At 38.4% G+C, this 24,543-nt stretch overlaps 1 protein-coding gene across 1 annotated transcript in view; it reads left to right on the top strand.

Annotated features, from left to right (window-relative positions):
- Window positions 1-24,543, top strand: part of BANK1 (B cell scaffold protein with ankyrin repeats 1) — a gene marked incomplete at its 3' end in the record, with an annotated part of 115,697 nt that overhangs the window by 14,429 nt on the left and 76,725 nt on the right. Inside the window, exons 2-5 of the mRNA XM_027894453.1 lie at window positions 1,170-1,568; window positions 19,935-20,083; window positions 21,260-21,398; window positions 24,021-24,163. Coding sequence (XP_027750254.1) covers window positions 1,170-1,568; window positions 19,935-20,083; window positions 21,260-21,398; window positions 24,021-24,163 — 830 coding nt within the window. The remainder of the gene's footprint in view (window positions 1-1,169; window positions 1,569-19,934; window positions 20,084-21,259; window positions 21,399-24,020; window positions 24,164-24,543) is intronic.

Genomic DNA, 24,543 nt, shown 5'->3' with positions numbered 1-24,543 from the left:
GAAAGTTACAGGTACACGGAGTAGATTTTGATAGAGGACATCACATTTCAAGTTAAGAAAGCATTTCAAAATAGTGATATTTCACCTTTTAATCCAATTTAGGCGAAGTTGTAGGCCTTACATTCATGCTTAATATTGAAGTCAACTCTTAATACAGGGCAAATCAGTGGCAGGGGAAAACACAAACATGCTTATAATTCAAGAGGAATCTACATTGGTTTCTCGCAGGTAACTTAATAGCGTTAGCTGCTTGCTTCAATAGACATTGCACTATACTGTAGTATGGAAAACCTTGCTTGTGTGAGTCTCTCCTCAGCAGTATGACTCTTCCCGCTGTATATAGATAGAAAAGACAAACTAAATATGGAAACCCTATTAAATTAAGGCTTTATGAGATGTGTGTTGCAGAGCCTTTCTTCCATCAAATGTAGTGTTGGATATAGAATCATAGAATCAACTGGGTTAGAAAAGACCTCCAAGATCATCAAGTTCAATCCGTGATCCACTACCACCATGGTTACTAGACCATGGCACTCTGTGCCACATCCAGCCTCATCTTAAAACCCTCTGGGGCCAGTGAATCCACCACCTCCCTGGGCAGCCCATTCCAGTGTCTGATTACTCTCTCTGTAAAAAATTTTGTCCTAATAGCCAACCTAAACCTCCCCTGGCACAGCTTAAGACTGTATTTCAATCCCTTTTCTTACACAAGTAAAGCTTTCTTTCTCATATGTAAAAATCAATATAGTGGAAAAGAAATGCAGTCGAACCTTTAATAAACTTTTCTTTACTTATACCATTAAAAGCCAAGGGTTTCATTTTTAATAGTATCACCTATTGTCAAGACTAGGAGTGTGCAGAATGTGTGAATGTGCTCTGCTTCCTACATTGCAATTTCAGTATGTATTCTGAAATACTAGTTGAAGCTATTCTAAACATATAATATTCTGAGCCATTTTTTTTCCCAGTATTTCTGTGGAAAATCTTTCTGCCTTGGTTTTAAAAATAAGGACATGGTTGTCATTTCAAGGTGATTTCTGAAGGAAGGTGATTTCTTCAGTACCTCAGGTTTTTAATAGGGGGGGAAACTAATGATACGTCTTCTGATATTTATAATGGATCTAAAATGCATTTGAATTTATTTTCTAAAAATGTTTTCTTCTCTCTAGAAGATACGAAGGATATCCTCGTGATATATGAACAAGAAGCAGAAGAGTGGGCACTGTATTTAAAATCTCTCTTTGGACACATAGTGAAGGAAGGAGGAATCTTACTCTACAATCTAGAGACTGCAACTTTCAAGCACCAGAAGCTATTCTGTTTACTCTCTTATAAATGTAAACTCCTGATACTCTCGTGTGGACTTATTAACTGCCTGGATCAAGAGAGATGTTATTTCCTGGAACAAGTTCTAAAACCTCTGGAAAATGTGGTAATTCTGCTTTGTGGGGTGGAGAATTCAAGGATTCTTTATGAGATACTGACCTTAGATGGAGGCAGCAAGGAGATTTCCACTGATCAGAAACCTGAGGAATATATCGCTGTTGTTACTGGAATTATTCAACCAGGTAATACAAAAATGAAAACTTTGTATGATTATTAGAAGAGTTTTCTTAATCATTTAAAGGAGAAAAAGGTGATAATTCAGATTTTCTGGAGAAATTATCTCTCTTCATCTTGGTTCAACAGTTTTGGTTTGATAATGAGTTTGTCACTGAAGTGTGATGAAATGGTTGTACTCTTAGTCCTGTTTCAGAGAAGCAGCTTGGGAAATCTAAAAACTGCCACTGGCAACTGTGAACTTTCCTTTACCACTTCATAGTCAGACCGAAGAGCAGACATAAACTTATTTCTCTGTTTCCTGAGTCTACAAATCTCAGAATCTGTACACAATCATCTCTTTCAAAATTCCTTAACGTGACAGTGTATGTATCTCCTTAGACAAATATGAGAGACTGAAAAATAATTACTAAGGCCCAGTTTCATGGATAACAAGTTGTCTTCTGTTACACATGAAAGCTGTAAGAGGAGAAGCTCCCTTCCACTTTTACCAACCCAGGTAATAAATCTGTACTGGAATGACTAAAACTATCCAGTTTAATGTGTTTGCACATCCATAGAAACTACAAGGAAGCATTAATGTAAAAATTAACACTTTTGTAATGTAAAAAGACTCCCTCTCTGAGGGTGAGAGGCACTGAAGTGGAAAAGTCTGTGTACATGGTTTAATTTAACCTAAAATTTAACTTTGCCAGGCTGCACAAATGAAACCAGAAAATGGCTTTAGAAAGATGCATGAGCCACTTTGGAAAGGCGTTGTAAGTTGGGCACTGGCTTCAGGTAGACAGCTGTGTGTTTTCCTTTGAGAGCATATTTACTACTGCTTCTTTGTAGTAATTAGGTTTCTTACCTTCTTTCAGCTCTTGCTATTTAGTCAAGATTTCGTTTGCTAAGCAGAACAATGTACTTCTGTCTTTGTTATTTGCAAGGTGCCGTTTTATTGGCATGGGAGCTTGTGCTTGAGGAAAAAATTCTGAACTGCAGGGTGTCTGCTCAGATCTTCACCTGGTTTTGGATGCACATGAACATCAAGAATATTCTTTTGTACACTGGGGTAGAGAGACCCCAGCTGAGTTGGTGTGACCTAGCTGGATGTCTCTGCTGCCTTGAGCAGATAAGCTTAAGTATACTATAAGGTTTTAAAACCTGCCCAGACTGTGTCTACACACAGTCTGGCTATATCAGATCAGTGTTGTAAAAATAGCATTTTAGACTCCTCCTTTGCAACCATCTCCTCTTCAGTATTTAATAACCTTTTCTTCAGAATATCTTTCAGACTTTAAGTTGTGGGCTCCATTAGAGTTGTCATTTTAGTTTCAGAAGGTACCATTTGCAATTTCTGACTGTGGATGATAGGTAGGTTCAAATTGAAGCTCCTGGGCAGTTTTTTAGTGGAATGAAAGCAGTGGGTCTATACTCTGCGTGTGTGCATAGGAAGGAACTGGGCTCAGAGACCATCAGTTGACTCATGCACAGGAAATTGCAAACTTTTCTGCAAAGATAAACAGTTTCCTAGAAGACACAGGATGGTTGTTTGCTCAGGTCTATGCATTCAGAAAGTATTTATTAAATGTACCCTTGGAAATTACTTACAGTGTAATGCCAAGCAACTTGTAGGTGTTCACATGATCTTTGCTTTGGCAGTGGTCAATATCAGCGACTTCAGAGATTAGTGCAAAGCTGAATTAATGAATAGTTGTTGAAGGCTTCGGTCTCAGTGTGTGCATCTTTACCAGGGATGCATAGACTGTGGCTGGGATCAGACGAGTTCCATTGACTGAACTAGATCCAGGACTGGGAGTAGTGTCGATGCCTGGTGCTTCAGGGCATAAGCACTTCCTTCACACTTACAGCTGAGAAGTGCTCTGGCCCTGTTTTTTTCTGTACTGGTGTGCCCTGGCCATCAGCAAGGCCAGCTTAGATCAGTGCTTGATCACAGGCCTCTGCACTGTTCCCTGTTGCATTGTGAAAGTATTCCAACTGTGAGATTTGCTTTCATTTGACTGTTGATTTAAGTTCAGAGAAATGAAGATGAGCATGGGTTATCATTATTTACCTTTGCTTAAAGATAATGGTGTCTGTATTTATGGTACTCTTTTGTAGAGTCCTATTAAGCTCTTAGCCTTTGTGATACCTGTGGCAGATTATGCATCTGGGAAAAAGGTTTTTCCCTTATAATAAAAACTATTTCCCAATGAGTTATTGACTATATGAGAATTATTTTTCCTTTGGAGCAGTTTTTTTTGGCCTTGCTTCAGGACTATGCACTCACAAGATTTTCCATCTCTCTTCGTATGAGTCATCATCTTCAGTCACTTTTCATTATCAGTGCTTGTCCCTAGTCCCTTACGTTTCTGCCTTTGGAGATAGTGATCAAAAACACTTTTGTGTATATTCTTCATGGTTAGTAGTTCTCTTTTTTTCCCCTGAACTGTTCATTGCTCTTAACTTGTTCTTTTAAGCATTTGTACCTTCTTGCCTCCTCATTGTTGGCAAGAGCTGTCACTCTACCAGTCTAAAAATTTAGTAATGTGCTTTAATTATAATGTCCCCACCACATCTTCCGCTGTAACTAAATTCTGTTAATCTCTTAGGATAGCAGGCTGTCAAGGTCCTAGGACATAGGGATGCCAGGGCTCAGGAGTGGCTTGCAGGTAGTTAGAACAACTATTAGAAGATGGATGCTAAATTAGGTTGTTACCTCACAGTTCAGGAGAGTCTTAATAATGGCATAGCTTAGGTGCTGTTAATCACCATTCTTCCACTACAGATTTCTCCATACTCAGACAAGTTCATGTGCAATGTAAATTTTCAGCTGTTTCTTCTTTCCTGGGTACTGTTCTCTTTGCACTGTCTCTTTGCACATCAGTCTGAGATGGAAAGAGTGCAAAATCAATCTCAAGCCCCCCCAGTTATTTCACCTACCAGATGGTTCAATTTTCATCTTCTTGGAGCAGGTAGGGCTTTACCTGTTAAAATTTCATTCTAGCACTAAAGTAATATATATGCCAAAAATTTGAGGCAAAAGACAAGGCTAATTAAAATACTGAGTAGCACTAAATAAAATGCAAGGCGTTTTATACTCAGCAGAGAGCTTGTTTGCTCTGTAATATGATTCAAACACAAAATCTGAACAGTTTGTCATTCTTGTTTGAACATATTCTTGAAGGAATAAAGGGAGAACTAAGACATAGAAACTGGCCCTTCTGACATTTATTTCCTAAATGGTGACAGACTTTATTATATTCATCTTGTGTATGAAGATATTTTTTGTTGTTGTCAAAAGATTCCTTTAGCAGGACTTGTTCATAAAATATTTCACTGTTTGAAAATGTTAAATTGAGATTCAGAGTTGATTTTGAGTTTTTTGTTGTCCTAAAAGGAGGTAATCCTCAGGGAAAGAGGAGAACAATCAGAAATTTTATTTTTCTGTGTTAACATCTAAGATGGCCCAGTGTGACTCCAGAATTCTGGCTTTTCTTTATCAGCATTCCCTGATGTTGCTGAAAGCAGAATCAAGAGACGTATTTTGCTTGCATCAGTCTTTTAATTTTCCTGTTTCTTTCCACAGCTTCTCCTTGATCTGCCGAACTATGTACCCCCTTCTATATTAGACTGACATACTTTCAAATGTATTCATTCAGTACCCTGGGGTACTAGACTAAACTGGTGTTTTTTGTTTAGTCCTGAAACACTTCAGATTCAGGCAACCATGTGTTTAAGCAAGGGATTTGTAGATAGAGATAGGTAATTGCATCTGGAGGTAGGTAGCTTAGTTCTTTCCATGTCCTGAATTTCTCCTGCAACTGTCCTTGGTACTGATGACGCAGAAAGGGAACAGGTCTTATCTAATACAAATAGTGTTCTGTGACACTGTTTCTAAAGTGAGCTGACACATATTAAACTTTTTGGTGGGACTTCCTGGTACGGCTCAAGAGTCGTAAGTATCCATTAGTCGTCTTGCTGTTTTATTAGGTTTCATTGTTTACAGGTCAACAAAACAACTCTTGTCACTTTCACTTCCAGGCTTTTCTCTAAGCAGTGGTATCGTTTTTTTTCCTTTTTTTTCCCTCCCCAGAATATGTGGAGAATTTACTTCTGCAAAATTCTACAAAATTCACTATCTGCTATTGTACTGAAAAGTGAGAGGTACATAAAGTAACATAACCCAACTAGAAAATGCTATCCACAGTCTTCAACAGCCCAGGAAAAATTCTCAGAATGAATATGTTACTTTTACCTGAGACAGCAATCTGCCCTTAATTTCTGATTGCTTACCTAAAAAATATTCCACGTACCTGCACACACTTTTAATGACCCAGAAGAAAACTGCTTTTGCAACTACTAGTAAGGTATAGATGTGGAACAATGAGATACCAGCATTGGGTGTTTTTCTCTAATAAGTAAATGTAGGGCAAACAGGCTGGGAGTTTAAAATAAGGCTTAACACATGCAAATCTTCAGACCACTTCAAATATAGGGCTGATTTCCATTGTTCTGGTCACAGAAGAAGAAAGAAATCATTATGGTTTTTCCATAGCTTTAATGGTATCTCTTTCCTGATTCATTTCTAGTACAGTGGCATCAATTTTATTGAAATTTGGGTATAACATTGAATACTGTGAAGTAATGCTTCACATTTTGGATCCACTGCTTTGCTTGTTCTCATGTAAAATTCTCTTTGTGTTGGTACTCAAATACCAATGACCAATGATGATGGATTTTCTTAGGCTGTCAGCAAGACTTGTGCTGATGAGATAAACCCCTTAATTTCAGTGGGAGCTTTACCATTGGCTTCAATGGCTGTTTCACCTAGATTTTGACACTGACCTGGAGTCCATGAGAAAATGAAGCTAAAGTGCTAATAAAAACTGAAGTTGAAGAAGAAAAAAAATCACTAGAACTTTTGGTTTTGTTTGTTTGTGAATACTGAACACTGTGGTTTTGTGTGTGTGTGAACTGAAGTCTTGGTTGTAAAGATTTCTCCCATGAACATGCAAGACTGAGTAAATAGAGGAAAGCAGGTAGGTGATTCTGGCCTTGTTCCCTGCCAGGGGATGTTGCAGTAGATGAGCCCACAAGGTTGTGCCTTTGTTTAATCCTTCCCCAATGTATTTACATTCAGACAGTACATACCGCTGTTGATGTTTTAAGGCAGTGAGGTCATCTGCTTATTGCAGAGCACCTCAAATGTCAACTAAATTTTTTTATTAAAATGAAAGTAATCTGTTTGTCTGTATCGTAAGCAGAGGAGCGGAAGAGACATTTTGTTATGCGCTGCGGTATAGCCCTCATTGCCATTTTGCCATGTCAATGACTCCTTGAATTGCTCTGTAGGGACTGCTAAAATTAAAAGATTTAACACATCTTCCTGAGATATTGTGTTTCTCCATTCCACACAGAATGATTGTTGGGACGCCAGTGCAGAGATGGGGGTTGGAAAAGGGAGTGACTGTCAACAATATCTGGTTAGTGTCACTAGCTTGTTTCATCTGACACGAGATCCTGGCTATTTCAAACTGGAAGGGAAACTGAAATTGCTGCCTGGAGATGGCAACCACAGATAGGATGTTGAGGCTGTCATCCCCTGCTGTATAAACTGAGTTCTTTGCTATTCCTTCTCTTATTCCTGCAAAATCAAGAGAAGACTTTATTTGTTAGGAGATTTCTTAGCAGCTCGTGTTTCAATCTGTCTAGCTAGTCATGGTAACCTGTACCCTTAGATGCTGAAGTATGTGTCATGTATGTGATGTTTTTTCCTCTTATTTTTGACACTAATTGGATGAAAACTGCTTACACCTGGAACAGTGAATGCACTGACATCTTGAAATGAATGTTTATTAGCAGCATTTAGGACAAACTTCTAAAAGGTTTGTTAATAATAAAAGTCAGATGATTGGAGCATAAGCATTACTGCAGGGGCATGTACTAATTTAATATACTGTGAATTTACCGTTGCTTATTTAGTTTATAATTATTTTTATTTTTTTTTTTTAGAATTAATGGATTTGTCATTTTCAGTCTGCTCTTCCAAGGTTTGAAATGGACATACTCCAAATTTATGTCTTGCTTTTGGCCCAGTCATCAGTCAGTGTTAGTTGAAGTTGTGAGGCTATTTTCTAAAGCTGACAAATAATTTAAGATTTCCAGCTAGTGTTTTTGCAGATAGAACTGTAAAATGGCTGTGTCAATCTGTAGTCTTACCATGTCCTTCATCTAATGTATTATTTGCTTTCACTGAGTTTTGCACTGTGGTTACTAATCACAATTACTGAAAAGTTATCATTGGAAGGCATCTAGAGAAGAGCTCTGGAAATGTGTCCTTTGTATATTTTTTGGCACACAAGTGTTGTTATGACAAAATTACTGTTCGTAATTTCATCGTGATGTATTTCTGTTAAATAAGTCCCAGCTTTTTGGAAATAGGATTAAATAAGGGTTGTTTTGCAGACCAGACTAAAGAAATATAACACGTATTTATGTTCATACTAGAAAAATAGAATCAAATTTTGCTCTTGGTCTCTGTGTACTTACTTTAATGGCTGTGGGTCCAAAACTTGGTCCTGAAAATGTTGTTACTGTATCTTACAAGAATAGGCTGAGAGAGTTGGGCTTGTTCAGCCTCCAGAAGAAACAAATGAGAGGGGATCTTTTGAATATCGGTCTCTGAAGTGTCAGGAGGATGGAATCAGGCTCTGCTCAGACAGAACAAGAGGCTCTAGAATAAGAGGCAATGGACAGAAACTCATGCATGGGAAGTTCCACCTGAACATGAGGAAGAACTGCATTACTGCTCAAGTGACCGAGCACTGGAACAGATTGCCCAGGGAGGCTGTGGAGTCTCCCTCACTGGAGAGATATTAAAGAGCTATCTGGACACAATCCTGTTTAATGTGCTCTAGGATGACCCTGCAATCTCCCTTGAACAGGGAGATTGGACCAGATAACCCACTCTGGTCCCTTCCAACCTTATCCTTTCAGTGATCCTGTATTGGAACGGGCACTGTTTAACATCTTTGTTGTAGGCATGGACAGTGGGATTGCGTGCACCTTTAGCAAATTTGGTGATGGCAGAAAGCTGAGTGGTGCAGTCAACATGCTGGACGGAAGGGATGCCGTCCAGAGGGACCTTGGCAGGCTTGAGAGGTGAGCTCACACAGACCTCATGAAAGTCAACAAGGCCAAGTGCAAGGTCATGCATGTATCAGGGCAATCCAAAGCACAAATGCAGGCTGGGTGGAGAATGGATTGAATGCAGCCCTGAGGAGAAGGCCTTGGAGGTGTTGGTTGATGAGAAGCTCAACATGTGTGCTTGCAGCCCAGAAAACCAACCACATCCTGGGCTGCATCAAAACCAGTGTGGCCAGCAGGTCGAGGGAGGTGATTCTGCCCCTTTACTCCACTCTGGTGAGCCCCACCTGGAGTGCTACATCCCGATTTGGGACCTTCTGACATAGGAACAACGTGGACCTGTTGGAGCAAGTCCAGAGGAGGCCATGAAGATGATCAGAGTACTGGAGCACCTCTCCTGCGGACAGGATAAGAGAGTTGAGGTTGTTCAGACTGGAGAAGAAAAGCCTCTGGGGATAGAACAAGAGGGAATGGCTTTAAACTGGGAGAGGGCAGGTTTAGGTTTGAAATAAGTAAGACATTCCTTACAATGAGGATGGTGAGGCATTGGAAAAGGTTGCCCAGAGAAGCTGTGGATGCCCTATCTCTGGAAGTTTTCAGGGCCAGGTTGGGTGGGGTCTAGTGGAAGATGTCCCTGCCCACGGCAGGCGAGTTGGAGCTAGGTGGTCTTTAAGGTCATTTCCAACCCATACCGCTCTATGATTCTGTGATACCATTTGTAACCAGATCTATTGTATTACTGAACACAGCCCTGGCAAGTTGTCTTGTCTTCCGAATTGCAATATCTTGTATCCATTTTCCATTTCTCACTTTACAGTACCTGATTCTATTCCTTTTCCTTTTGCCCAGCTCCTCTCCCATTACTTGCCACTTTCAGCAAAACTTCTTCCTCAAGTCCATACTTTTTACCAGTCAGAGTAAATTGAAAGAAAAAAACAATCACATGGTTGTTTACTGAAAAGAAATAAATATAACTCCATCTAAAGATCTCTCTAGGCTTGTTCCTCTCCACTAGCCCTTCGATTTGTTCTAGGGGTTTTCTCCTCCTATCTGCAAAACTATAGCTTTAAAATAGCTTTATCATACATTTAAAATGCATACAGATTTTCATCTAAAAAAAAGTGGAAATCAGTGTTACAGTATTACCTTATTTCTGAGGGTTAGATTGTTTGTCTGTTTGTCCATTAGCTCTGTTTTATTTTGCTGATTTTCTTTTTCCGCACCTTGATTTCTGTTGCTAAGAGCAAACTAAACTTTCTGGGAAACAGTCAGGTAGGATGACTATTTTCACTTTCATCAGACTTGATGACCAGTTAAAGATATTTCCAAGGGGATACCATTAAAAAATTATTCTTTTTTCCTAGGTAAGCCACAGGATGAAAATCCTGGAGACTCTTTGCCTTGCATCTATGAGGCAGTTTTTGCAGATGGTGAGTTACATTCCCCTTGCATTTCATAAAATAAAGCAGATTTTTCATGGCTGTGATGAATAAAAGAAGCAATTAGAATTAGGCATTCCCAAGAACTGTATTCTGAATGCGAGGTTAAGACTGACTCCCAAATGAGTGCAAGGAAATAGTAGTCAGTGTCCCTTTTGTGGTGATGCAACAGGGAGCACTTAACTGATACCACTGCAGAACTTTGGAGGGAAAAGTAATCCAAGAAATGAAATGATTGCAGTGTCCAAGATTCAACGTGTCAGTCTTTACAAAGCCAAGAAAGGTAAGATGGCAGCTACAAATGAGCCAGCACTTGTGCCCTGCAGAAAGTAGATGAATCTCTGGGTAGAAAGGATTTGACTTTGGATGAATTGCGAAAAAGTGTTTCCAGGGACTCTCTTCTCTCTGCTTCTTCCTAGAAAGAAGAAAGTGTATACTGTGCTGAATTGTGTGAAAGATACAAAACAGAAGTGTCAGGAAAAATTATAAACCAAGAGAGTTTTTTTGCTAGACCTTTTAAATTCACAAAAGAATGGCACTTTACGTGAGGTCTTAAGTGGAGAGTGGCATGCTGGAAGCTGCGGTTTGTTTTGTGTATAAAGGCATTGTGCAAAAGAAAAGATGAGCTGAGAGAAGATGAAATTTAAGCTTGAACTGGAATGAAAATTGAACAGAAGTATAAATCTAAATGAGTAATCTAAAGCAATAAGGGTGGAAAGACCAGTGAGTAGATGACAGGACATATTGAAAAAGATCACAACCTCCTCCCTCCCCATATCCATTAAAGCAGAGATAGATGGGGAATGAGCAGGCGCTAACAATCAATAAGAAGTGATTGACTAAAGTGAATTGTGTAAGGCCTTGAGGGAAAAGGTCAGGCAGTACATTGGAAAATGGAAAAACAATATGATCACTGAGATCCTTTGGGGAAATATGAGCTACAGGCAGATGCGAAAACTATTGATTTGCTATTGAGTGAGGGAAAAGATCCAGTTGTGGAATGCTAATGACCATGATATGCTTGTATGAGGACTCAGTCCTGTAGGAGATAACTGAACAAGTCAACTCTTTAGCCAGTCATAGATGTTATGTGTTTACTTTATCTCTGGTTTCTGTATAAGAAAAGAAGACTTGTTTTTAGTACTAGGGAGCTGTATTTTGAGAAATTCCCTCGTGGTTCCTCAGGAAATTTTCTGTTCCTCAAAGAGTAATTTTTAATTTATACTAAGGCAGAAAAGGGAAACAGTCTTACTAGGATCCACGTATGCAGCCTTGTAACCACACAGATAAAAAATGAATGCATTATTGTGGAATTGGTATTCATTATTTTACCTGCAAAATAGAGCTAACCTCAGATTTAGGTACGTGTTAGGTGATATGCAGCTTCAGAAAAAGCTTTTCCCTTTCTGTGAAACAGCTTTGTCTTTTTTGACATTTGCCATTAAAGCTTGTATCCTAGCACTGATTAACTGAAGCAATTAGGGGTGGGCAAGTGGAGCACAAAAGGTGATTTTAAAAGGTAATAGCTGTCTGCCTATTAAGTTTAACAGCAAACATCATTTGGTCCTGCTCAAAGATCTCATCAAAGTAAGATGTATGTGTATACTGTGTTACCTGTACCCTTTACCAAACAGAACTGGAGAAAGGCCAACATTTTTTAGCAGAATAGATGGCATCCCTTCTGCAGATAAAGAGCCATAAGAGTGCCTCTGTTATGGTATTCTTTTCCTGTAATGCTATCTAAAGTCCTGTTTTAGTAAAATGTGTCCATTCTGTTGGATTAAAGGACATTGTCTTAAAAGATAAAGACCTCAGATTACTTTCTAACAAGGGGAAAATAAGCAGGGGTTAGAAAGCAAGCATAGTTTTCAGATGTGTCTAAAAATATCAGTCTTAATTGTGTTCTCGAGAATGCAGTGTACCTTTTAGCCCACCTTAAGGGTCAATAGATTTTAGTTATTTCAGACTAAAGGTGGGAGTAAATTGCAAAGCAGCCTGTCCCCTTGTGAGTCAGTCGTGCTGACAACTCACTTTTTTTTCCTTGTTTAATACCAAATGTGTCTGGTGTGAGTTTTTCTGCTGACAGCAACTGTGGCAGCACGGCACAGGGAGATCTCTTAGACAAACAAATCCCATGTAATTCAGAGCTGTACAGATCAAAACCAGCATCACAAATTTAATCCAGGCATTGATAAGAGCCCTGGGCACATATTGAAGCTCTGCTGTCATACTCAGACTAAGATATGCTATTTGGTAAATGCCCTGCTACAGTCCAAGCTAGCTTCTCTTACTTATTGATTTAAGGGATGCTATAAGGTGGAGTATGTAGCCTTGTGTCAGTACATGTTTTGATATTATTTTGGATATGTAACCTGTACTTTGAGTAGTGGGAAGGCTGAGAATGCCAGCTACCAATCTCTCTACTCTCCCAGTGCTGTTGTTAAAGGACTTGAAGTTATGTTAAACTTCATGACTTCCAGCCATTTTATTTTTTGACCCTTGATGACTCTAAAGTATATTCTTCATCAAGAAAATGTCTTCAGACATGGCCAAGATAGGAAAGTTTGGCTACTCATTCCTTGAGGGTGATACCTGTAAAAACTTAAACCTTATTCAGCTTGTGAATAAATCTGAGCTTGTGCCTCCCTGAGGTACAGCTTGATTCTCAGACACTCCTCTCTAGCTGTGTTCTTTTATATGTATGTATTTCAGAATATAGCCACGTGCCACTTCTGTGTCCAAGCACAGTGTGCAGTTTGAGCCAGGCCACCTTGGAGAGGCTTGAATTGTATTTTAGTTACAATAAAGCCGCTAGGCAGCTGCAGCTTGCCCCTTTGGAATAATAAGGAAGTTCCATGCCTCTTTTATCAGGCTGACAAGTTTTGGAGGTCTGCTTTCGACTCTGAATGCCTCTGCTATTGGTCCTTTTGTCTTCAGTGGTACTTTGAGTCAGCAGCAGGAGGACAGCCTGTCTAAGTTGCAGCAGCATGTCTCAGATTTTGGGCAGTGTTTAGTGCTGTATAATCCTTCACTGAAACAGAGGTGAGGTATGTGTGTGCTGATACCACAGAGAAATGAAATAAAAATACCAAAATGTTTTTTCTCTGGTAGAACTCCAGTAACTCTGAAGTGGATTGAAGGACTCTTTAATAAAACATTAGGCTTTAATAACTGAGAACTGCTGGTGTATACAGAGGGCCAGACTTGAGTTTGCTTCTCCCTGGAGAAGTATGCAGAATGTAGAAACTGGAAATAACAGGCTTGGGCTCCATCAACAGTTCTGCTCAGCACCCAAATGACCTCAGGCAGGTAGTAATTGTTTCCAAACGAATCCATGTGCCTAATAGTTAGAAACTCTTTGGGAACAGTCTTGCTGTGTGTCTAAAGCTCATCAGGGTTGTCGTGTTCCTAGTGCTGCTGCTGAAGCTGAAAGTCATAGGTTTGATTGCAGTTAAAATAGTAACATGAATTGATAAACAGTAAAAGATAAAATTAGTCCCAAAAAGCCTCTAAATATGTGTATCGTAGCCAAAGCACCAAGTCAAATCTTCCTTCCAAGCAACAGACCAGCTAGGAACTAGTTAATTCTTATAGTTTTAGATTGCCTCTGAATATACAGTTACAATCATGTGAAAGTATATATATATATAAAGACATGCCTACGGCTCCATCCAAGTTATTTCTTAAAGATTTTTGATAAACTCGTGGTAAATAGTGTTTTGCAGCTTTGGGGATTATTTGAAGGCAGGATCTTTTGCTTGTACTATCAGATCCAATAAGGCTACACATAGTAAGACTTTTATATTCTCTTTAGATGCTTTCATGATGACTCCATTAGGCTACAATTATATCAGAGTGATAAATTGTTGCATGCAAAAACACACACGATAATAAAAGAACAGGTGGGCATGTACCATCCCAGCAAATCAATCTTTGCCTACATGTGTGTAGTAATTCATAAAAGAACAGATGTGGGGGGTTTCAGGGATTGCTGTTATGAGAGAGAAATAGATGTGAATGAAAGCTGCAGCCCCACTGGTTGCTAAGATGACATAAACACCATAAACTCCAGATATTCAGAAAAGGAAAAACTGTTTTTCATAGCTTTTAAAGGAGGTGTCAATTTGATGCTTATTCGCAAGAAAAGTTGTACACCATAAATAAAGGAATAAAAGTATTTTGGAGACATGGGCAAATAGGCCAACTTACAGAAAGATAATGTTTTTGACAGAAGAACTCAGCCATGCAGAAGAAACTGGGACTGAGAATGCTTTTGAGAAAAACAAAGATAGCTGTCGGTGCATTTGCAAAAGATAGATGGTTCAGCATAGAAAGAAGCATTATTTAAAGCTAATTCAATAATGAATGTATTTATCTTGGTCTGGAATTTATATGTGATAGAAAACAAATGAAAGAAATTAAGACTTAAATCTGATGTTTATATGTTTGAGTATGTATTAATAATTTTATGTGATTTTGGAAGCCTTTTCATTCCTAAGCCTTCTCTCACCATCAGTAAAAGAAAACTTCAACAGAGCAGAAAAGGGAATTTGCTTTGAAATCAAAGTGCTTATGGTAAAAATGAGTAAATCTCATGTTCATGTGAGGAAAACAGGCCCATTGAATGAAGCCCAGTGTGGTGGATGTTTTCTCCCTCCCTGTTTCTCACAGCCTTTCTCAGGTAATTTATAGAGCAATTTATGCAGTTAGAGGCTCCCTTTCAATCCCACTCTGCTACATTCTCTGCTGAGTTCATTCAGCATTTACAAATACCCATACTTTAGGAGAATTATCTTTCATAAACATCTATGATAAAGTTATGGTGGATTGCAGGAAGAATAGGATGTGCGTACATCCTTTTTTCCTGATTTTTTTTTTTCTGCATTACAGAATGTTCCTTTGCGTTTTCAGTATGACTCTACTTTAATCCATATTTCCTCAGGGCGCTCACACGTGTTTGACTTCAGGCTTTTGAATTGCAAGGAAGTCACTTATGCATGAGAACCTTTTCAGTTTACCTCACAGAACCCAGTGGGACCACCTCTGTTCTTACCTCATGTTGTGCTGGAGCGTGGGCCTAGCATGTAAGATAGGGTGACTCTTGCACTTAAATGATTTGCTGTAATCCTCCTTATTTTAATCTTTGACGCTGGAATACCCTATCTGCTCTTTCACGTGGCAAGCTGGCCACATGCGCTAATTTACCCTTCCATTTCTTGTCACCTGCCTAACCTAATCTGCCCATATTTCTCATCCTCTTGTGTGATGTGTGATCTAGGGCTAATTGAGGACCTCTTCTGTAACACGGTTTCAGTTCTTCAGCTAGCATTGCTTTAGCAAATCTTGAGGAAGAACTGAAATTTGTGAAGCCAGCAGGCATTTTGCTTTTGTAAAACCTGCTTAGTTTTGACTGAGAGATTCATTCCATGGGTAGCCTTAAAAAACACATGAATCTTTCATAAGTTTGTTTTCTGCTATTTTTAATGCCCTAAATCTATCACATACATTGTTGACTCAAAACATGTAGCAAGTACCAAGTAAACAAAGACAGTGAATACTTATAATTCTCATGTAGGCTGCAATAAGGATAGCTAAAGAGTGTATTTGAAGTGTTAGGATTTGGGGGGGAGGGGGAAGATTGGACATGGCAGGAAAGTTGCTTAGAAGCCATGCTGAAGCATTACTTGTTGAATACACAGGAGACTAGAGAGGCTTTATTAAAATTTCTCAATTTATGTAAAGGAATGCAATTTCAAAATCATGTCATGAATTTAGTTCAAAATGTTAAATTGAAAGCAATAATGTGTTCCAAAGGGTTTTGTGTAAAATATACCAAGTTGATGTACTGAAGTTACATGAATTAGGAGAGAATATTGAAGTGAAATTGAAAACATCAGCACCCTCCCCAATTAAGTGAATAGCTGTTACAGTAAATGTGTGTGATATTTTACTATTTAAAATGGACTTAAATTTAAGATCAGTCCTTTCAGTTGTGACCATCAGCAGTAGATATTTTTCAAAGTAAGCCAACAAAAGTAACCTGATGGAAATGAAGCATTACCCTCTATAATAGATGGTAATTCCCAGTAGTACTGCCCTGATTACTCAAGGGACAATTATCATAGATTTTTCCTTTCTTTTTAGCTTCTAACTCTTAGTGTTGTCTACGCATCATTAGATATAGTTAATAATTTCTTATACTTTGATCCTACAAGAAAGGGTCTGGTTTTATTCATCCATTATTTTAATAATTACTGCTACATTTTAAAAACCTCACAGATAGGTCACCATTATATAAAACATTAAAAGAACACATTCACCAAGCAACAAATACCCTTTAATAAACCCTCTCTCTTAGATATTCCAGCATGATAATGATGTTCCTTTTTTGTTTCTTTTAAGCTAATCTTCAACCTCAGTTGTAAATTCTTGTTAAATGACCATTTTTATGAAAGCCTCCACAGCTGGTGGAGCTCCCTAGCCATTGCTTTCAGGTTAAAAGCAAGAATGTAAAGAGGATATACATTGCTCCATTTGTGTTACTACAGTTTCATTAATGTAGTATTCACACCTTTATGAGCTACATTGTTTCACTTAATGCTGAGAAGCCAAGCCTTGTGTAATCTCTGGTGTATTCCTTGTTCAGCATTGACAGACAACATTTTGTACGGTTGCTTATGTTCCACATTTTAGGGTAGTGTGCAACTGCTGGTAGGAATTTGACTGCTGGAGATGGTGACTCTGAAGTGTTGTTACTAGATATATAGTAGTGATAATACAGATCGCTGTGGTTCTTGGACTGTTGTACATAGTTCAGTGTTTGTCAGGTAGACCTGACATTTAGTGAGAGAGGCCTTGCTTGATGGTTTTTAGCTAAGAAATTACTAACCGCTTTCAGAGTCAACAGGCAATCCCTTAAATATCTTAAATATCCAAGTCTTTGATATAAGAACCACGTTTTTTGATAGTTTTTCTGTTATTGTATAGCTGTGCTATCCCAGTAGTGACTGGGATGAAGTTCTGATACTATATTTAGATATCATAAGGCATAATAAAAATATTAAAATGCAATTAATGGGGGAGGAAAATGTTATCCTAATTTAAACCAACTTGTTAGCACTAGCATTAATGTTCTCAGTAGATGAATTATTGGCATTAAGAGGTAAAAGTGACTACTGTCATCTTTGATAAGTAGAGTGCAGACTACAAATAAAGTTGTCATGAACTTCACATAGATTAGGATGCATCTACATGATCCTTAAAGAACGATCACTGACAGACGGCTGACATCTGAGAATACAGTGCCTACCAGATTTGTTATTCATTCCTTTCATTTTGTCAATCTGATAATGAAAGGTTTCTTTTCTCTGTGAGACTCCTTTGCCTAAAGTGGCCAAAAAAAATTTTGGAAGCAGCGTGCACCTCATGTGAGTTATTCTCTGAAGTGAATTCTGTGTGTTTAAGTGTAAGGTTTATGAGTGACTTGAAATGTGAACACATAATATTCCCAAAGTATGTGCTCTGGGCATACAGTATTATAGAATCATAGAGTGGTTGTGTTGGAAAGGACCACCTAGTTCCAAACCCCTGGCCATAGGCAGGAACTCCTCCCACTAGACCAGGTTGCTCAGAGCCCCATTCAACCTGGCCTTGAATACTTCCAGGGATGAGGCATCCACAGCTTCTCTGGACAACCTATTCAGGTGTCTCAGAACCATCACTATAAGGCATTTTTTCCTAGTATCTAATCTAAACGCACCCTCTTTGAGTTTGAAACCATTCCCCCTGTTCTATCCCTGCATGTCCTTGTAAAACGTCCCTCTCCATCTTTCTAGTAGACCTTGTAAGGCTGCTGTAAAGTATCCGACCTGTTTTCCTCAGCAAGGGTTCAGAACTTCCTTTTTCTGAAGGGCGGTGCTAAATAAAGTCTCGTCTTCACAGTGATAATCAGAGAAATTAGTGTACTTATATTTTGAGCTGGATTAGTTAAACTGCATTGAACTGTGTGGGGGCTCTCATTTGGAATCAAAATAGCCTTTGTTCACTGTAGCCTATTTAACTTCTAAAATAAAGCAAATGGAATTAATAGTACTTCCGTAGGTTCAGTGTAATTTTACCAATCTGCATTGAATTCACAGCTTAAATTCAGAATTTTTTTGAGTGTAAGCAGGAGTAAACTGGGTAGATTTTAGTAGCTAGGGTTGATCACCAAACTCACCTACCTTAGATGTTCAAAGAAACTTTAGCTTCCTTGAGGAAATGTGGAAAAATGTTATTCTCTTTTCTATTATTATTTTTACCCTTTTTCTGAGATCTCACTAACAATCAAAGCACATTTCTGGAGAAAAAAAAAAATTCTACATCAGATATAGCATGCCCTGGCATAATTCACTCAGCAGGTACATTTACTGTAGTAGTAGTTAATTAAAATCCAAGCAAGGCAGGATTGGTAAGGAAAGAGAACATTCTGTATCAGATGAATTGGTGCATATGAATCAGATGAACTGAATAAAGGCAAGCAAGTGAGAAAAGTAATTGTAAATATCCAATATTGACACTCACTGGAAAGGTTTCTGTGCCACTCAGGAGCACTGTGTGGTTTGTGTACCTCAGTCACTTGGGCACTTTTGCAAAAAACTCAAAATGCCTGTGGTACTGTTTGAGCAAAGCCAAATTACTACTGTTCTGCATTCTGCCCATCACTAATTTATTTTAATATTCTACACCCATTTAAGAGGAAAAGATGTGCCTGAAAATTTCTTTGTATCCTTGAATGTAATTGACTGTGAGTGTTTCATAATTTACAGTAATACAAGATACTGTGAATGTCTCTCAGGATATTTTCTCATCAGCCAGTCAGGGTTTTAACTCTGAATTGCATGCAATGATATCAATAATCTGACTAGGTGACTGCAGTATCCTGAGTAATCCTGCATGATGAAGAGCTGCTGCAGTCCTTTGAGATGGGTGGCGAGAGTGTTTCATACAGGGTAATAGAGTGTCTGGAAAGGAGTAGTAATGATACAGCTGAGAAGTAGCAGGTGTGAAGAATACCTTTGCTAAAACACAGGCTTAGTCAGAGCTCTGCAGATGCAGTCATCAGTTCTATTTCATCATTAAAATTCTGGGAAGGATTAAAATACGGTGAAGGATTCACAGTGGCTCTTCGGCCTTTTCTGGTACAGCAAAACAGAAAAGAACGTGATTGCAAGCTACTTGTATGACAGGCATAGCATTTCCAAACCCAGATCATCCAATTAAAAAAATGTATGCCTTCCATCCATTAATGCAGGCAAATACTATGGAGGAAGTCTGTGCCTACTCTCACAGTTACCTGGTCACAGGTATCACTGCCCTCATGTTAACCCTTCCTGCAGATAGGTGGGCAGATGTTGTAAACATATAGCATGTGTTTGTTTTCGTATGGGGAAAGGAAGAGTGGTAGAAGTCCCATTTTATCCTAGTGTATGAGAATCTGTTTTTCTGAGACTACAAAACTGTCTGATCTCTGTGACCTGGGTGGTCACAATGATTTTGGTCTAAAGGCTGTGTCCCTTTTGATTTTAGTAAGACAAATGTATGAGCAGAGCCTGTTCATGTAAATTAAGGCTGCAGGATCAGAACTTGAGAGGCAAGCTCTTTGTCATCACACTTACATTAAAGGAATTTTTCCAGGCTTTCATGCAGTACCCTTTAATGTGACTCCAAATGCCATATGAGTAATACATTGGAAAACACATCATTACAGTGTTGTGTTGATTCTGGATTATTTACAATGTTCTCATACCACATTATTTATTTCAGATCACCGGACTAGCTCTGATATTAATTTGTCAAATGTCATGGCAGCATCAGAAACAACAGACTTCAGTTCTAAAAATGAGGTACTTTCAAAAAGTTTGGAAACTAAGGAGCAGTCGATATTGGTGCTTCCAGGAAGAGTATCATGTGAGGTAAGATTTTTGGATGCTAAAATTTTTGGGATAACTTTCAATGTTCTTCTCCTCTTCCTTCTGCAGTCTAATCGTACTATATCTACTATTTGTTTACAAAATTGTTAAGGGGCCAAATGAGAGTGCATTGAGACTACAGTGGGATTTATTTTGCCTTTGTGTCACATCCGCACTGCAGTCAAAAGATTTGCAGATAAAATAGTTTGGAGATAGCCTCTGAGGTATTTTAGCTCTATTAGATTTATTTGGCAGCTTGAGTAGAAGTATTACTGTCATGAGGGCCCGATAGTTTAGAGGGAGCGTGTAGTCAGGCTCTTCTTGAGAGATGTGGAGTATCGCTTGGCAAGAAGCCATGACGGGCGTTTGGGTACGTGTATATGTGCCCATAGCATGAATTACGCAAGTGCTTGTGTAAGCATGTACCTAGTGGGACTTAAAATTAAATCAGAAATATTTATATATACATATCTGCATGCGTATTCAATGGACGTAAATGTTCATATGTGTTTTTAATCAGTTGCTGTGAGAAATATGTGACGGTGTAAACAGAGGAAGTACAAAATCCAGCACTGCATTCCTTTATATAAGTGAGTGGCCATGGTCAGATATGGGGGTTGCAGTGTACATAGAATGTCACCCATTTTGCTTACTGTCTGTTTTTTAACGATGACTTGCACACATTGTTTCATTGTTGGGATCAGTACAGTTCTAGGAGAGTAACTTTCCCCCTGGTTCAGGAGGTAGTAGAGGGGTATTGTCTCACATCACCTGCTGTGTCTATCTTACTTTACTGTCAGCTCACTGTAAGAGTTTAAGTGACTCTAAAGTATTTTAGGTTCTTATTAGAATGGATGTCATTCTCCTAGACTATAGAGCGGCCTTAGAAAATGTAACAATTCACCTATATATGCATTTAAAATACTGTTTCAAAATATTGTTAGGTAAGCTGAATTTAAATTCCTACATTAATTGTGTCATTTATGTCAGTAAAATACTGAAGGTATTTTTTAGTTAATTATAATCTATTATTTAGAGGTAGCATCATGTTTTGGTAGTATGATTTTTTTGCATAAAGCTGTTGGTAAAGGAAAGTTCTTTCAATACTCTTTAAACATAATTTTAAACTTTCAGTATAATTTTCTGAAGGACTAATGGGAACACATTTTAATTTTATAGAACCCTGGTGAAATATTCATTCTGTTGAAAGATGAAATAGATGATGAAACTCTAGAAATTGAATTCATATCAGAAAATCAACGAATTAGGACACAGACAGCCTCTTGGAATAAGAAGGTCAAGTACGTGAAAGCCTTAGGTAAGAAAAATACTCCTTACCTTTAAGTAAATTGAAAATTTTCAACTCCCTTTACTTTTTCTGATAACTACTTTCACTTCCTTCTATTTTGTAGGTGTTTCCTTTATATGGGTTTTGCACACAGAACTTTTATTAATAATGCAGAAAAGCAAGGCCTTGTGATTTATGGGAAACTAGGTTCTCTTAGATTGGTTTTCTGTGGTTAAATGGCAGGTAGCAGTCTTAAAATGTCATTGATTAGTTACAGATTAACATTATTCAAAATTACGGCCATAAAATGCAAAGCTAATATTCTTTTCTTATTACTCTATTACTAAAACGTTTCATTTTATATTTAATGCAGTAAATTTGGTTATACTTCCCTCTATAATTTTTACTGATGCAGGAAATAATTTCTTTTCTTTGTGCATGTTCATGCCATTTCTCTGTATCACTCAGCTTTGCAGGTTTCTAATGATTTTTTTCCACCCCATGATCCATAACTAAAATGCTAACAGTTTCACTTATTTAACAACAGTTTCTCTTGGAAGATCTGTGCAGATTTAGTGGCCACACCTGTCTCCACCCTTTTGATGTGAGTTAAGAATTAAAGATTTTTCACCTATGGATTCAGAGTATAGTTTGCTACTGCATTGCATGCTGTGAATTCCCAAAGGAACCTACATTTTACTCTAAAACGATTGCAATAGAACACTAGATAGGAGAAAATGTATACATATAAGCTACAATTTTCCACTGTGGCTTCTCGGAGCTAGGTTTGGGTAATTCTATGTGATTCGATACTGGTGAGGCCACACCTTGAGTCCTGTGTCCAGTTCTGGACCCCCTCACTGCAAGAAAGACACTGAGGTGCTGGAGTGAGTCCAGAGAAAGGCAACAGAACTGGTGAAGGGTCTAGAGAGTAAGTCACACGAGGAGCAGCTGAGGGAGCTGGGCTTGTTCAACCTGGAGAAAAGGAGGCTCAGGGGAGACCTTATTGCTCTCTACAAATACCTGACAGGAGGTTGTAGCCAGATGGGGGTCAGCCTCTTCTCCCAGGTAGCCGAGGACAGGGCAAGAAGACATAGCCTCAAGCTGCACCAAGGGAGGTTTAGGTTGAACATTAGGAGGAATTTCTTCACAGAAAGTGTGATTGGACATTGGAATGGACTGCCCAGGGAGGTGGGGGAGTCACCATCCCTGGAAATGTTCAAGAAATGACTGGACGTGGCAAGTCTAGTTGACAAGGTGGTGGTTCGGTCAAAGGTTGGGCTCAGTGATCTTAGACATCTTTTCCAACCGAAATGATTCTGTGATTTTCATCCTGAACACTGCCCTGGGCTGATGGTCACATATGGCCTGAAAGGTCTTTATCACTGGGATGGTGCAGAGAGTTTGTTTTAGCAACCTGTCTGAGAAGTAAATAAACAACAGGCAGCTTTTATCTGTAGCTGGATTTCAGAGAACAAAAGGTGAAATCCTCATTCACAGATCGTAAAAGATTCTTCCAAAATTGCTTTGTGAGAACGTTGTTGATCATAAGAAGGGTTTTCTAGTGGATGAAGAAGCAAAATATGAACAGTAAATGAAATAGGAAAAAAAATTACAGAGGGCTGTAGCCCAAGTTTCATTTTTATATCATTTGGCCTTAATGATAAATTGATTAAATGATAATGTCATTAATGTCTTTCAAAAATCTGGAGAAGTTGGAAATCTGGGAGTATCCTTTTTTGGTCCAGCCAATCTGATGTTTGTAAAAAGTCTCTTTTGGTTTGTTTTTTTTGTGTGGTTTTTTTGGTTGGTTTCTTTGGGGGGTTGGGTGTTTTTTGGGGGGGAGGGGGGTTGGTTGTTTTTTTTTTTGTTTGTTTGGTTGGGTTTTTTTAAAGCATTTGGCCAGTTTCCATTTAAGTGATTTAACATAATGTTCTATTAGATTACTTATTTTGGTCCCATTACTCTTCTCCATTTTCAGGGTTGTCCCTTTTATCACTGTTTTGTGGGCAGAGTTAGTATTTTAAGAAAACTGTGCTGGTGTGGTCCAGCAGAATGCCTGGCACAATAAATACTAATGAATTGGGAAATGTGCTCATAAAGTAGGTTTGTGCTGCCCGCACAAAGCGAGTCATACTTAAGCAAAAGACTATGAATGCCTCTTTCCTTTTGCTTTTACGAGGTAAACAAATGAAATGGAATTAATTATACTGCAATTTCTTCAGCCTAGCTCGAATCCAGTCTTGAGAACCTTGACTGCAATTAAGGAAAACTTTTCAAAAATTGAATAGCAATTCTACTTTTCCTTAATATGTAGGCATAAGGGAGCTGATTATAGGTCATCAGTCTACAAAGGGGAATTGGAAATTTTTAGCATTCTGTTTTCATCTCATTTCTAATGCGGAGCAGTACAACAGCTTTGCTTTCTACAGATTTACAGATATGTATTTTCTTTTGTCAGCTTTGTAATGTTGGACTGAAAGACATGAATAAAAAACTGACTACACTGAATCACCTGTTAAATGCAAATCCACTTCATCAACTCTGTGCTTTTTCCTGTGATATTTTCCTGTTCTTTTACTCATTCCCTGAGATCTCTGGTCTGAGACTGTAAAATATTTTCAGCTACTGTTCCAATTTGTGTTTTATAAGATTTTCCTGCTGGCCCTGTATATGTAAATGTCTACTGTGGGGGAATCGTTAAGACCACAGCACTCATTGAGTATTACACTGCACTAGAGGAGATTGAGCCCATTTTAAAGAAAGTGGCTGACCCAATAGCTTTCACTTGTCAGGTAAGTTGAATTCTCAGTTTTTAATTAAAGAAAAATAGAATGTAAGTGCTTATATGAACTAAGAGATAATATGCAATCTTTTGATTACACAGTAATTAGTAATGGCTCAATAATATGCTCAGGATTAAGAAGCCTGTCTCTGAGATATCTAGTTGTAATCCAGGCAGGCAAGAGAAAACAAATTTTCTCTTTTCTTGTTTTTGTTTAGAGAGTGACATAAACATCCTTTGTGATACGGAAATGACCAGTGTACAAAGGATGAAAATAAGAACAAATATTAGTGAAGTCCCTCTCCATTTAAAGTGTTATTTTGCACATGTTCCAAAACCAATAGAAGCAAGTAATCTTAAACCACATTGTATTTGGAGGGTTATTATTCA

This window comes from Empidonax traillii, unplaced genomic scaffold, assembly GCF_003031625.1.
Source record: "Empidonax traillii isolate 1590-97213 ecotype Southwest subspecies unplaced genomic scaffold, ASM303162v1 scaffold427:size767076, whole genome shotgun sequence".
NCBI classification, from domain to species: domain Eukaryota; kingdom Metazoa; phylum Chordata; class Aves; order Passeriformes; family Tyrannidae; genus Empidonax; species Empidonax traillii.
This window is presented reverse-complemented; position numbering and strand designations above follow the sequence as displayed.